Raw genomic sequence first — 14384 nt, forward strand, 5'->3', positions numbered from 1 at the left:
CAACCAGATTTAAAATGTGGCTCAAATACAGAACTCGCCAAACCACAAAATGACAGAAATGAGCTTGAGTCACCATGCTTCTGTTGGTGCATGTCTTTTGTGATGGCATCGCAATGGGGGGGAAAAATGATGTCTTCATTTCCCCAAGGTCTCGGAATAAGTTTGAAACGCCTAGTGTAAGTGAGGACTGGGAGACTGTATATTATTCAGGTTAGGTTCTACTTTCTGTGTTCTCTCCCGTGTGTTGGTTAGGGCACAGATGACAAACAGGATTCCAGTTGAGGTGGTTTAATAACGCTGAAGATAAACAGGCACGGAACAGCACCGCACAGTGTATGTAGTATAGATGGGATAAGGAACTGAACTGTCTGGCAACTTGCTTCAACCAAAGTGTGTGTGTGTGTGTGTGTGTGTGTGTGTGTGTGTGTGTGTGTGTGTGTGTGTGTGTGTGTGTGTGTGTGTGTGTGTGTGTGTGTGTGTGTGTGTGTGTGTGTGTGTGTGTGTGTGTGTGCGAAGAGAGAAATAAAGATACAATAGTGCACAATTCAACAGAATACAATCTCCAACACACATCTCTTCTAAACAATATGCATGGCTATAACATAATGCGATACAGGACCATACAGTGCAATAAAACGTGACTGTACTAATTTGAGATCAAAGGGGTGCCCCTGCACGTGTACTACAAAGCATAGCACCATCATCTCCAGTACTGGGCTACAACTGCACAATGAACTGGAATACCTCTAAACAGGGAAATACAATGTAATACCCATATAAATCAAATCAAAGTTTGTCACGTGCGCCGAATACAACACCTTACAGTGAAATGCTAACTTACAGGCCCTAACCAACAGTGCAATTTTTTATAAAAAAAATGGAATTAGGTGAACAATAGATAAGTAAAGAAATAAAACAACAGTAAAAAGACAGGCTATATACAGTAGCGAGGCTATATACAGGCACCGGTTGGTCAGGCTGATTGAGGCAGTATCTACATGTAGATATGTTTAAAGTAGCTATGCATATATGATGAACAGAGAGTAGCAGTAGCGTAAAAGAGGGGTTGGCGGGTGGTGGGTGGCGGGACACAATGCAGATAGTCGGGTAGCCAATGTGCGGGAGCACTGGTTGGTCGGGCTAATTGAGGTAGTATATACATGAATGTATAGTTAAAGTGACTGTGCATATATGATAAACAGAGAGTAGCAGCAGCGTAAAAGAGGGGTTGGGGGGGCGGGACAATGCAAATAGTCCGGATAGCCATTTGAATACTTGTTCAGGAGTCTTATGGCTTGGGGGTAAAAGCTGTTGAGAAGCCTTTTGGTCCTAGACTTGGCACTCCGGTACCGCTTGCCGTGCGGTAGTAGAGAGAACATTCTATGACTGGGGTGGCTGAGGTCTTTGACAGTTTTTAGGGCCTTCCTCTGACACCGCCTGGTGTAGAGGTCCTGGATGGCAGGAAGCTTAGCCACAGTGATGTACTGGGCCGCTCGCACTACCGTCTGACCAACTGGCAGGTGTCTTCACTGACATTTTCAACATGTCCCTGATTGAGTCTGTAATACCACATGTTTCAAGCAGACCACCATAGTCTCTGTGCCCAAGAACACTAAGGCAACCTGTCTAAATGACTACAGACCCGTAGCACTCACATCCGTAACCATGAAGTGCTTGAAAGGCTGGTAATGGCTCACATTAACACCATTATCCCAGAAATCCTAGACCCACTCCAATTTGCATACCGCCCAAACAGATCCACAGATGATGCAATCTCTATTGCACTTCACAATGCCCTTTCCCACCTGGACAAAAGGAACGCCTACGTGAGAATGCTATTAATTTATTATAGCTCAGCGTTCAACACCATAGTACCCTCAAAGCTCATCACTAAGCTAAGGATCCTGGGACTAAAGACCTCCCTCTGGAACTGGATCCTGGACTTCCTGACGGGCCGCCCCCAGGTGGTGAGGGAAGGTAGCAACACATCTGCCACGCTGATCCTCAACACTGGAGCCCCTCAGGGGTGCGTGCTCAGTCCCCTCCTGTGCTCCCTGTTCACCCACGACTGCGTGGCCAGGCACGACTCCAACACCATCATTAAGTTTGCAGACTACACAACAGTGGTAGGCCTGATCACTGACAACGACGAGACAGCCTATAGGGAGGAGGTCAGAGACCTGGCCGGGTGGTGCCAGAATAACAACCTATCCCTCAACATAATCAAGACAAAGGAGATGATTGTGGACTACAGGAAAAGGAGGACCGAGCATGCCCCCATTCTCATCGACAGGGCTGTAGTGGAGCAGGTTGAGAGCTTCAAGTTCCTTGGTGTCCACATCACCAACAAACTAGAATCTTCCAAACACACCAAGACAGTTGTGAAGAGGGCACGACAAAGCCTATTGCCCCTTAGGAAACTAAAAAGATTTGGCATGGGTCCTCAGATCCTCAAAAGGTTCTACAGCTGCAACATCAAGAGCATCCTGACTGCTTGCATCACTGCCTGGTACGGAAACTGCTCGGCCTCCGTGATGTACCATACACCCATACAATTACAGGGCATATAAACAATGCACTGGGGTACATTATCCTTTACAAATACAGGGTTACATGTCCCAAATGATATGACAACCAAAACAGAGCTAGCCATCTCACAATAGCTAGCTCACAGTAGAAACTACTAAATAGCATAACCATAAATATGACATAAACACCCGAAAGATACGAAATATGTACTTACAAATCAACAAGGATGCACACTGGCCTTGGCTAACACAATGAAAGCTAACTGGTGGGAAAACACAAGCATGGCTGGAACTTTCTCTCACTTGACTTCTCTGCAGCTGATCTTCTTCTCTGAGCTGGAGATCGCCCAGCATGCTCTGCTCCACTTCACCGGTGGGCGGAGCTACAGCTCTGATATGATGAACTAACATTACTGATATGATTAACTGCAAATACTTCACGGCCTTTTGGACACTTAGTGTGCATCCCTAATGACACCCTATTCCCTATATAGAGAAATATAGGGTGCTGTTTTGGGATGTAGACCTAGTCTTTGCTGCATTTTCTGTTATTCCTTGAAGACAAGCCAACGGGCCTTTTTCATGTTGGCTCAGCCTATGATACATGTTTACTCTGTTGATTCTCTCATGTGTGTCAGTGTGTCAACGAGCCGTCCTTAACTGACATTATCAGACTAGGAGAAATGCAGGCACTTGACCCGTCTGTCCATACATGAGCGTGTGCACACACACGCTGAGAAGACAATCACATGAGAACACACCCACACACGGGCACACACACACACACACACAGGAACCAGACTTAATCCCCCTGGGAGGGTGATCAGGGTAGCTCCCACCTAACGCTAATCCCATAAACAAACAGTAGGTTGTGAGGAGGGGAAAGGCATTGTCACTTGGGCTCACCTGGTTATATGTACTAGACCTGGGTTCAATTAGTAGTCGTTTTCTTACAAATACTTAAGTTGTGGTTGATTGAGATTGGCTCCATAGTGCCAGACAACGGAGTACTTGCAAAAGTGCAAACCCTGCCCATGTAGCACTTCAGGCAGGCTCTGACAAACGCTGAAAGTATTTGAAATGATACATATATTATTTGAACCCAGGTGTGTTTATGTATGCTACAGGTAGAATGTTGGATCAGCCAACAGGATTAGAGCAGGATATCCATAATATGAATGTCGACAAACAGTTGGTGGAACCTCTCATTTGAATGATATGCGGATCAACATTCAGGTGTCTCATTCACCACCCACGTTTGAGTGGGAGACTGATTTATATGGACTTTTTTGTGTGTGTGTGTGTGTGTGTGTGTGTGTGTGTGTGTGTGTGTGTGTGTGTGTGTGTGTGTGTGTGTGTGTGTGTGTGTGTGTGTGTGTGTGTGTGTGTGTGTGTGTGTGTGTGTGTGTGTGTGTGTACAGTGTATTTGTACATGTTTTAGTATGCTTGTGATGACCAAAAGTCCTTATAAGAATAGTAAACCAACAAAAATTCAGAGAACTGAGGACATTTTGCCAGTCCTCACTTAGGTTAGGTTTAGAGTTAAGGTTAGAATTAGGGTTAGTGGATAGGTTTAGGGGTTAAGGTTAGAGTTAGGGTTAGGTTTAGAGTTAAGGTTAGAATTAGGGTTCGAGGTTAGGTTTAGGGGTTAGGGAAAAAGGTTAGGGATGCTGGTCTTCATAAAGTCCACACAAGTATAGTAAGACATTGCTGATTCAGATGGGTTGGGTCTCTGCTGTTCTGTAAAGAATTTCCCATTAATTTAACTAACTTCTCATTTTCTAATGTTGGAAAATTCCCCCTCCCCCGCTCCTCTGCCCCCATCCTCCTGCTGTTGCACAAGCAGAATCTACTGACACCTAGCGGTAGTATGAGTAGTAGCACACTGGTTACTTTTTAAATTGTATGTCTTCTCTCACAGTCAGGGAAGGGTTCAATTAGACTGTTTCTCAAGTAGGCCTACAATGCTGATGTTAGCAGCAGAACAAACTCCAATCACAGGTAAAGAGTAGTTCAATAGTTACAACAGCATAGCTAACAGTTAGTTACTACTTAGCTGATTTAGCCTACATCCGCTATGCTCAGCTGATAGCCCATATACTGCCCTCTCTGTGAGCAGTAGCTTAGGCTAGGTAGTTTGCTGACAGTGGGATGAGTGTCTTTGAGCACCTGCCTCTCCAAAGGTATGTGCACAGCCCTGTATCCAATATATGTAAGCACCCACACACACACACGTATGGTACATGCTTTAAGCCAGACATCCCAATCATGGGACATTACATTACACTGGTTGGCTGGGCACTCTCAGTGTTAACAGACCTGGTTCAATCTGTAGCCACGTTCTGTTCTGTTCCAACAGACATGGTTCAATCTGTAGCCAATGCCTGGAGCAGTTTGGCAGGTGATAACACATAGCAGGTCTGAGCATGTTACTAGCATTACTGACAATCTCTGAAATTAGGCTAGTCTATAACATTACATAAACATTGAAATTATTTACACTTCCAGATGATAACTACCTACTATAATCAAGCCAGAGAGATACAACTGTGTGTGTTCTGTCTCCATGAAACAAGCACCCTAATAAATAATCAAACGAGTATTAGACTATAGAATCCAGCCATATGTTCTGTGGGTAAATTCTATGAATTATATTTCTATGGCCCAAAAAATTCAAGGAACCACAATACCACGAATCTTCAACAATATGCTATTCTCTTGCCCCCCTCACTTTTCCCTGTCTGTACTGCTTGCTCCCTGTATTTTTAAAAGTTGAATTGAGTCCAAAAACATCAATGGATAATGTGTGTAGAGAGAGAGAGCGAGAGAGAGAGAGAGAGAGAGAGATTGGGCTAAGACCAACCCCCCTGGATGTTTCAAGTTAGGTTCTGCTGCTCCGGTGTCTTGCTTGTCAGTTCTCTTTTGTGCGGTGGTTAGTGTGGATTCTCTTCAACGCATAGATAAGATCTCTCCAAATAATATTCAAGGTAGGTTTATTCCATATCTGTATTCACAGATGCAATGTCGTAGTGCTGGTCTGTGAGGATAGAAAGCGTTTTACCAATACGCTGTCATTGGATGCGTTGCTTTTACGCGCTCGAATTGCGTCTTACTTTATGTCTGTTGGAAAAGATAAGGGTGTCCGCAGTGTGCTGAATCTCTTTTCAGCACATGTTTGAATTCGGTTTAATCCAATTTCACTTTCTGTTTATTAGATTTCGTTTGACATGCATGTAGCCTATGCCATTTTGTGTGGAATGCACAGGCCGTTAACTTATTTTTGGTCTGTGGACCGTGGGAACTTTACAGACCATGCACATCCCAATGAGACGTTATTGGGGTAATCAGCGTACTGCAATTTGGCAGAATTTAGTCAAGCAGTCCAATCTTTTGACCAATTAGATCAGTTCTGAAAAATATCTGATGTGATTGGGGTAATTACCAGTCAATGGGCTAAATTGGCAATGTAGGCATATGAGCACAAGACGTTGAAAATACGTCTTTGAACCAATTTTGCTTAGTGGGATGTGATTACATGGCAATGTGCAGTGAGATACAACAACTGTCACTATCATATTTTTAAGAACAGTTACAGACTTATCTATATGTATCCTATTATATCGTGGAATTTGTGTAGGCTATGCATTTTGTTGCTTGTTTGAAACATAGAAATCCTTTTAAAGTGAGTATTCTAATTCCTAGCAATTCTATAGTTTGAACCTTGAAACTTCAAGTTTGTTGCCCCAATTTCATTGGCTACAGATTAGATTTGAGTTAACGTTTCCAGACAAGACCATTTAAAAAAAAAAAAATATTATAATAATCTATTCTCAAAACACAAGACTCAAAGGAATGCGACCCGGAAAACACTTCATGGTTTTCTTACATAAACATTATCTGATCAAAGACACTCTCCACTCTGGTTTCGATTTCTTTTGACAAGGCATTATTTATTAAAGTATATGCATTCCAGATTAAATTCCATACATTTTACACTGATTTCCTTCTGGAAACATGAGCAACTCAAATTGACTCCAACCTACTGACATTTCACCCCGACTGTGCTATGACGAAGCTGGCAGGTGAAAGTGTCCGCGTGTCTCAACTTTACTCACGCACTGTTATGACGCTGAATGTCCAATATCGTTAACATGATTAACTCACTCTTTAAACATAATTAAGGCAGTTAAGGAAAGAGCTTGAAACATTTCACATGGCCTCTTTAGGTACTCGCTAACTCAGTCAAAACTTTTACACCAAGTGTTGTTGTCACTATGTGTTTTAAACTAAGCGAGTGTGTCGCTATCTCAATGTCGACTCTGCTCCACACTTCCCATAAGCCCAATGTTTTAATGAAAAATGAATCACTATAGCAAACGTTTTAGGGCAACGAATTAAAGATTGCCTTCAATAGGCTAATTTAATTAAAATTAAAATGTAGATGTTTTGAGTTATTTTTTATTTGTTTGTTTGTTTTTCATTCTGTATTTGTAATTAGTTATACTGTACTGTTCTCACCCTAATGTCCTCTGTATTATTTAATTCACAGGAGTTGGACAATAAGCGGCTCAGTCAAGACCCCATCAAACAGAGCACATGAGCACCCACTGGTGGCATTGACAAGCATAACACCTGTGATCAGAGACGTGGGGAAATAGAACCACTAGCTGGCTCAGCTGCAACTAACATATCCTTGTCTATTGGATTATAGTTCTGTCATTCTATGGAGCGAAACTCACAGAGAGCCCCCATACCAACTGGTATTGATCGGTAACTGAAGCATGACAAGTTTAACTATGCGTTAATTAATACCTACAAAAAGGTATTAAAAAGTCACCAGAGTTCACAAAAGAAGACTTAACAAACTGTACAGAAACATGGAGATGGAAGCCTCCCGTGCTGCTTACGCTGGGGCCTTCACCGCTGAATCTATAGACTCTCTACCCACCAACACCTCCTCTCCAAGCCTGCTCCAATTCTTCTGGGATTACCAGAACAATGACGTAATTGTGACCCACTACAACTACACAGGCAAGCTCCAGACAGACCGGTATCGTGAGGGGTTAAAACCTGAAGCCATAGCCTTCCTGGTAGTGTGTCTTCTTATCATCCTGGAGAATGCTGTGGTTCTAATAGCCATCTGGACCAATAAGAAGTTCCACCTGCCCATGTACTATCTCCTAGGTAACTGTTGTTGTTGTTTTTTGTCCTACATCCACCCCCCTTTCTTCAGACGACAACTTTATTACTATGACTACACTTTATATAACTTAAAAAAAAAAGATGTTACAATATAATTTAAAAAAATCCACCATATGCAATTCCATTAATTTTCTATTTTTTTCTTCCTAGGTAACCTGACTCTGTCGGACCTGCTGGCCGGTGTCACCTACATGGTCAATATCATCATGTCTGGTCCTAATACACTGAGACTAACTCCAATACTCTGGTTTCTGAGGGAAGGAGGCGTCTTTATCACATTAGCCGCCTCCGTCATCAGCCTATTGGCCATCGCTATAGAACGCCACGTTACCATGGTGACAATGAAACCGTACCACGGTGCGAAGAAGGGTCGGATGCTGGCTCTGATCGGGGGGAGCTGGGCGTTAGCAGGGCTGCTGGGGGTGCTCCCCGTCCTGGGCTGGAACTGTATGGGTCGTCTGGACCGTTGTTCCACGGTTCTCCCGCTCTACGCCAAGTCTTACATCCTGTGCTGCGTGTCCGTGTTCAGCGGCGTGCTCCTCGCCATCGTCGTTCTCTACACCCGCGTCTTCCGTATCGTGCGCACTAACACCCAGCGCCGACCCCTCGGAGGAGCAAAGGGAAGTCTTCGCAAAGGCCTTGCCAGGAAATCCCAGAAGTACATGGCGCTCCTCAAGACGGTCACTATTGTACTCGGCGTCTTCATCGCTTGTTGGTTGCCGCTCTTCCTCCTCCTCGGCCTAGACTCATTTTGCCCCGCCCGCCGCTGCCGACTGCTCCTCAAGGCAGACTACTTCCTGGGCGTTGCCATGGTGAACTCGCTCCTCAACCCCATAATATACACCCTGACCAGCAAAGACATGCGTCGCGCTATTTTAAAACTGCTCTGCCGCCCGTGCCTCATGACCAAGGACGGGCAGGTGAAGAGGATGGGGGTGCCATTCCTGGAGTGTAGCTTCAGTAAGACGGAGGTGGCATCGAAGAAGCTGGAAGGCCTGGAGACGACGATCTCCTCTGGGAACATCATCACGGCTCAGTCACCCATAAAGACTCTCTACCCCAAGCTCTTCAAGGTCTAAAGAGCCTAAAGTGGATAGCTCTGTGATGGACAGGGAACTCCCTATAGAAGATGGACAACATAAGTGTTCCATATGGCCTCCTGAAAAGACATGCCTGAGGGACCCTATGGGCAGCTCTGTGTTTGAGAGAGTAAACCATTGAATTAGGGGCTTTGTCCCTTCAAGTAATTGTATTTCTATGGAGTGAACTTCATATTGAAGTGGTGGACAACAGGAGTGCTCAATATGGCCACCGGAAAACTGCATCACTTCCTGTTTGGCAACTCCACTCCGATGGCCTCCGGCAGACTAGCCTACATCTATAGCTATCTTCTGGCCAATGAACTAAGCCTAAGAGCAAACCCTCAAAAAGATGATCTATGATTGTGACAGATATAGCTACAGGTGCTTTTGATGAGAGCATCAAGTTCAGATATATCTCTCTCTTCAGCAAGTCTGTAGTGGTGCACTTGCAGCAATATCACCACATCAAAAGACTGATGTTGTATGAATGATGACTAAACATCAAGCCAGGTGGAAGAAATGAAAATATAAATTGAGCAACTCTTGTTGTATTCACAAAAACCTTCCAGAACTGATTTGCACTAAGTTAACTCTGCATTGAGAGACCATTGAAAGCCAGGGATTAAGATTGGACATTCTGTTCTAGAACTAAGACTGTAAACTGGACATTCCAACCATGTTGAGTTGTTGTGGCGAGTGCGCCTCGGTTTACTTCACCCAACGTTTTCTCTGTTTTTTTGTTGTTGTTGTTTGAAATGCCATAAAGAAGGCATAATATGGACATAATAATAATATGCCTGTGGACACCTGGACTTCGCTGGCTCGAAGGTCCATGCCTGTCTATGTCCCAAATGGTGCACTAGATAGTGCACTACTTTTGACATTTGGGATATAGTCTGAGACGCCGGTTGTGATAACCCCATACAGCTACACAGTGTGCCCAAACAGAAGCCTATACAGGAAGTGGATGATGTGTTGTTCACCCACCAGTTGCTCTTTAAAACACAAACACACAATGGAAACCTATGCATGCACCTAAACATTGTGGTACCTGGATGTGGAGGGAGACGTCAAACAATATTAAGATCACAGGATGCTGGTGAGGGGAGGACGGCTCATAATAATGGCTGAAATTGAATAAATGGAATGGTGTTAAAAGTCATATAAACCAAGTGTTTTATACCATTCCATTAATTCTGTACCAGCCATTACTATAAGCCCCTCCTTCCCAATTAAGGTGCCACCAGCCACCTGTGACTGAGATTATAATTTGAGGAGAACATCTCCACACTGTTTTAGTGGCATTGTGGCTGTAACTGTTGTTCTGAGCTTACTCAGTCAAGTGGAAATTACCTGTTGGTTCCTGATTGGAATTCATATTTTAAATGCCATCACACACACTACAATACAAAAACACTACTATAACAATGTCACCATGAACCCACCTACCTGCAGCTCTAGTCAGTGATGGACTTCTTCACCAAGCAAAGGACTTCATGCAGTCCTTCGTGTTCCTCTTGTGTTATTGTATCGATAAGAACCATCTTGGGGGTCTCTGCTTTGAAGACTGTGTTATAACCGATAAAACAACAGATCACAAGGTTACAGGTTACAATCCTAACCTGCTAGTCATCATCCAGCTGCATTGGCTGTTTGGTAACGTTAGACAAGAACGTGCTTGTCAGCTATAGATCAAGATCAAAGTGGGAAGATACACAGATGTATACAGTGCAATTATAAGTTACAAACCCATTGACACATCTGTTATTACTGGCTTTAGAGAGCGTTTTCCTATACAGTCTATGGACCTGACTGTATATTTTTCTCCATTTAAACTGGTAATATCATCTAGCAATTCAAAAATAAAATGTGTTCTGTATTTGGATGGATGAATGAGACGGTACACCATACTTTTGTACTGTATGTTGTGTATTGAGCAATTTATTTTTGTATTTCTAAAAGGAATTTGTTAGGCCTTGTACTTTGTACTGTAAAGTATATGTTTTTGTACTACAGGAAAAAGGTTCTACCATTATTAAAACAACTGTTTTCTGAAAAATCTGATTATAAAGTTGGTGTTCCCTCCAGGATTATGCATGCGCAGGTGTACAGTGACTTCAGAAAGTATTCACACTCCTTGACTTTCTCCACATTTTGTTGTTACAGCCTGAATTTAAAATGTATTAAATTGAAATTTTGTGTCCCTGGCCTAGACACAATAACCCATAATGTCAAAGTGGAATTATGTTTTACTAATTAATTCAAAATGTAAAGCTGAAATGTCTTGAGTCAATAAGTATTTTACTCCTTTGTTATGACAAGCCTAAATAGGTTCAGGAGTAAAATTGTGCTTAACAAGTCACATAATAAGTTGCATGGACTCTCCAATAAAAGTGTTTAACATGATTTTTGAATGATGACCTTATTTCTATACCCCACACATCTGTAAGGTCCCTCAGTCCAGCAGTGAATTTCAAACACAGATTCAACCACAAAGACCATGGAGGTTTTGCAATACTTCGCAAAGAAGGGCACCTACTGATAGATGGGTAGAAATAAAAAAAGCAGAGGAAAACCTGGTTGTCTGCTTTCCAACAGAAACTGGGTGTCACGACTTCCGCTGAAGTCGGTTCCTCTCCTTGTTCGGGTGGCGTTCGGTGGTCGACGTCACCGGTCTTCTAGCCATCGCTGATCCACCTTTCATTTTCCATTTGTTTTGTCTTGTTTTCCCACACACCTGGTTTACATTTCCCTCATTACTTGTTGTGTATTTAACCCTCTGTTCCCCCCATGTCTGTGTGTGTAATTGTTTATTGTCAGGTTGGTACTCTTCCGGCTGGTTTGCGAGGAGTTATATTTTACACCCGTGCTTTTTGACAGCCTGTACTTTGTTATTTTGTGCTTAGTGCTGCCTCACTTGTTCTGAGGGCATTTGTTTTGTGACGCGGTTGCGTTCTATTCATATTGCCTCAGTAAAGTGCCTTGTCCACTCATCTCTGCTCTCCTGCGCCTGACTTCCATGCACCAGCTACACCCACACCTTGACACTGGGAGACAAATTCACCTTTCAGCAGGACAGTAACCTAAAACACAAAGCCAAATCTACACTGGAGTTGCTTACCGAGAAGACAGTGAATGTTCCTGAGTGGCCTAGTTACGGTTTTGAATTAAATCAACTTAAAAATCTATGGCAAGACTTGAAAACGACTGTCTAGCAGTGATCAACAACCAACTTGACAGAGCTTTTAATTGTTTAAAAAAAATGTTAACCTTTATTTAACTAGGCAGGTCAGTTAAGAACAAATCCTTATTTACAATGACGGCCTACACCGGCCAAACCCGGACGACGCCGGGCCAATTTTGCGCCGACCTAGGGGACTCCCAATCACAGCCGGTTGTGATACAGCCGGCCGTAAAATATTGTACTATCCAGTTATTCAAAGCTCTTAGACTTACCGAGAATGACTCACAGCTGTAATCACTGCCAAATGGGATTCTAACAGGGGTTTGAATGCTTAAGTAACTGAGATATTTATGTATTTCATTTTCAATAAATTTGCTAAAATGTCAGAAAACATGTTTTCAATATGTCGTTATGGGGTATTGTGTGTAGATGGGTGAGAAAAACAACAATTTAATACATTTTGAATTCAGGCTGTAACACAAACCGTGGATAAGTCAAGGGGTATGAATACTTCTGAAGGCACTATGTGTGTGTGTGTGTGTGTGTGTGTGTGAGTGTGTGTGTGTGTGTGTGTGTGTGTGTGTGTGTGTGCGCAAACCTGCGTGTACTTGTGCATACATGCGTTGGCGTGCATGTCCTCCCATTGTGGAGGAGCTGAATGAGTGAAATAACATTTCTTAGAGAACTGTGGCAGGAAACAGTCTCAGACCCCCCTCTCCAACATCTGTTAATAACATTGGTCTGGATACTGTATAGCTTCTGACATGATTCAAATATTTCTGTTGTCCAGCTCCTGTCTGACTGACTGCGAACACACAAAGAGCCTATTCTTCAAAGCCAGGCCCCTGACACATGGCCTTCCTGTCTCTCTTAACCTGTTACACCAGGGTCGTATTAATACAGCATCAAACGGGAGGAAAAAAGACTAACAGGAAGGGATGACTACCTGAGCTTGCCCAATAAGAAAGGCTTGTTTTCGTGATCCTTGGCAAAAAGTGCGGTGCACTAATGAATACATTAGTTACATGTAGACATAATGAGGGGTTGTTTCACCAGGCTGACCCATAATCCCAGCTCGTAACTCATCCAAGGTACACTAGTTTTGTCCTCTGGCTATGCGTCATAGTTGCGGTCCAGAAATGGTCCAGAAATGGACATACACATGTATGGTAATAAAAGGGTTATAGCGTTCCTAAGCTGCACTCCAGTCTCCTTTTTAGTTCATGTATTTACTTAACAAAAGGCATTTCTCAATAGGTGGTCCAGGGATCCTCATGACATAGGCAGGCGGGCCTTTCCTCTTCTGTTTTCCATTGCCGATGACATCAGAGGGCACCATCAGACCAACTCCTTGAATGGCCTACTCCATGAAGTTTGCACTTGTCTAAAAAAACACTATTTTAAGTACAAATTCTGTCTGTTCTATAGATTAGGGTTACAGTTAGGATCATTGAGTTGCCCCCTTTACAGTGAATAATATCTTTCACAAACAATCCCATAAGATCTATTTACTGTACATTTAAGCAAATCCTAATAATCTAACCGGGTTTAACATGTAAAGATTATTAACCCCGTAGAGTGAAGTGTCTTTTGTTAGCATTGTGAGACTTTAAACACCTCTGGATTATCTGTTTCTATAGCGATGGCTTTCAGGTTATTAGACGGTTCACAGTGAATAACACACATACACACCAGACACGTGTGGATGATTTATGAGTCTACTATAGAAGCAGCGTAGTGTACAGCATACAGTAACATAATACCAGCTGCTCTGAAAAGACAAATCCATTCAATACTAATACCACAAAACAGATTAATCATCCCTCTCTGTCTGTCTCTCTCTGTCTTTCTCGCTGTCTCTCCCCCTCTCCAGTTGTTACTATGGCTCTGAAAACATGAGAGAAGTATTGTGTGGTTGTAACCTGTGAGTTGATCTACGAACGTGGATACATAGATCAAACATATAATCTGACATACCGGTTCTCCACGATATGATGACCACATAGAAGACCTACAGCAAACGTTGGTAGCGTATATACTGTAGGCCTATAGGTTTCCCCACTTGTTAGCACCACACTTTGCCTCTACCTCCATGAACATGACCATGTTCTGAAAGATGTCAAAGGTCGGTGAACCCTAACGTTGCCTTCCTTCCTGGGGCACTCACCCCTGTGCTGCAGGACTGTAAAATCGATTCCCCGCAGCTATTCTAAGGTCTCTTATGCACAACAAAGGAGCAGGTTGTAGCCAGGGTAGATGGCGAGGTAGAGACTCCCATGTATCTGTCTCAGGAATACCCAAACACTGGTCCTGGGCCACCTTTCCTTCCTGCAGTGGAATGGCAGAATGGGCCATGGATAGACTGAATTCACACAGATGAGTTGCTAG

At 43.2% G+C, this 14384-nt stretch overlaps 1 protein-coding gene across 1 annotated transcript; it reads left to right on the top strand.

The window, feature by feature from the left end:
• Positions 1-5392: 5392 nt before the first annotated feature.
• LOC106590062 (sphingosine 1-phosphate receptor 1) lies at positions 5393-11218 on the top strand. Its single transcript, XM_014180584.3, has 3 exons — positions 5393-5515; positions 7078-7712; positions 7881-11218. The coding sequence occupies exons 2-3, from the start codon at positions 7406-7408 to the stop codon at positions 8807-8809; spliced, it is 1236 nt and encodes a 411-aa protein (XP_014036059.1). The 5' UTR covers positions 5393-5515; positions 7078-7405; the 3' UTR covers positions 8810-11218.
• Positions 11219-14384: the final 3166 nt, after the last annotated feature.

Source organism: Salmo salar, chromosome 02, assembly GCF_965601325.2.
Source record: "Salmo salar chromosome 02, fSalSal1, whole genome shotgun sequence".
Lineage (NCBI taxonomy): Eukaryota > Metazoa > Chordata > Actinopteri > Salmoniformes > Salmonidae > Salmo > Salmo salar.

Coding starts and splice junctions, on each gene's coding strand:
- LOC106590062 (XM_014180584.3), top strand. CDS start 7,406: ATGGAGATGGAAGCCTCCCGTGCTGCTTACGCTGGGGCCTTCACCGCT. Junction 7,713..7,880: donor GCCCATGTACTATCTCCTAG/GTAACTGTTGTT, acceptor TTTTCTTCCTAG/GTAACCTGACTCTGTCGGAC.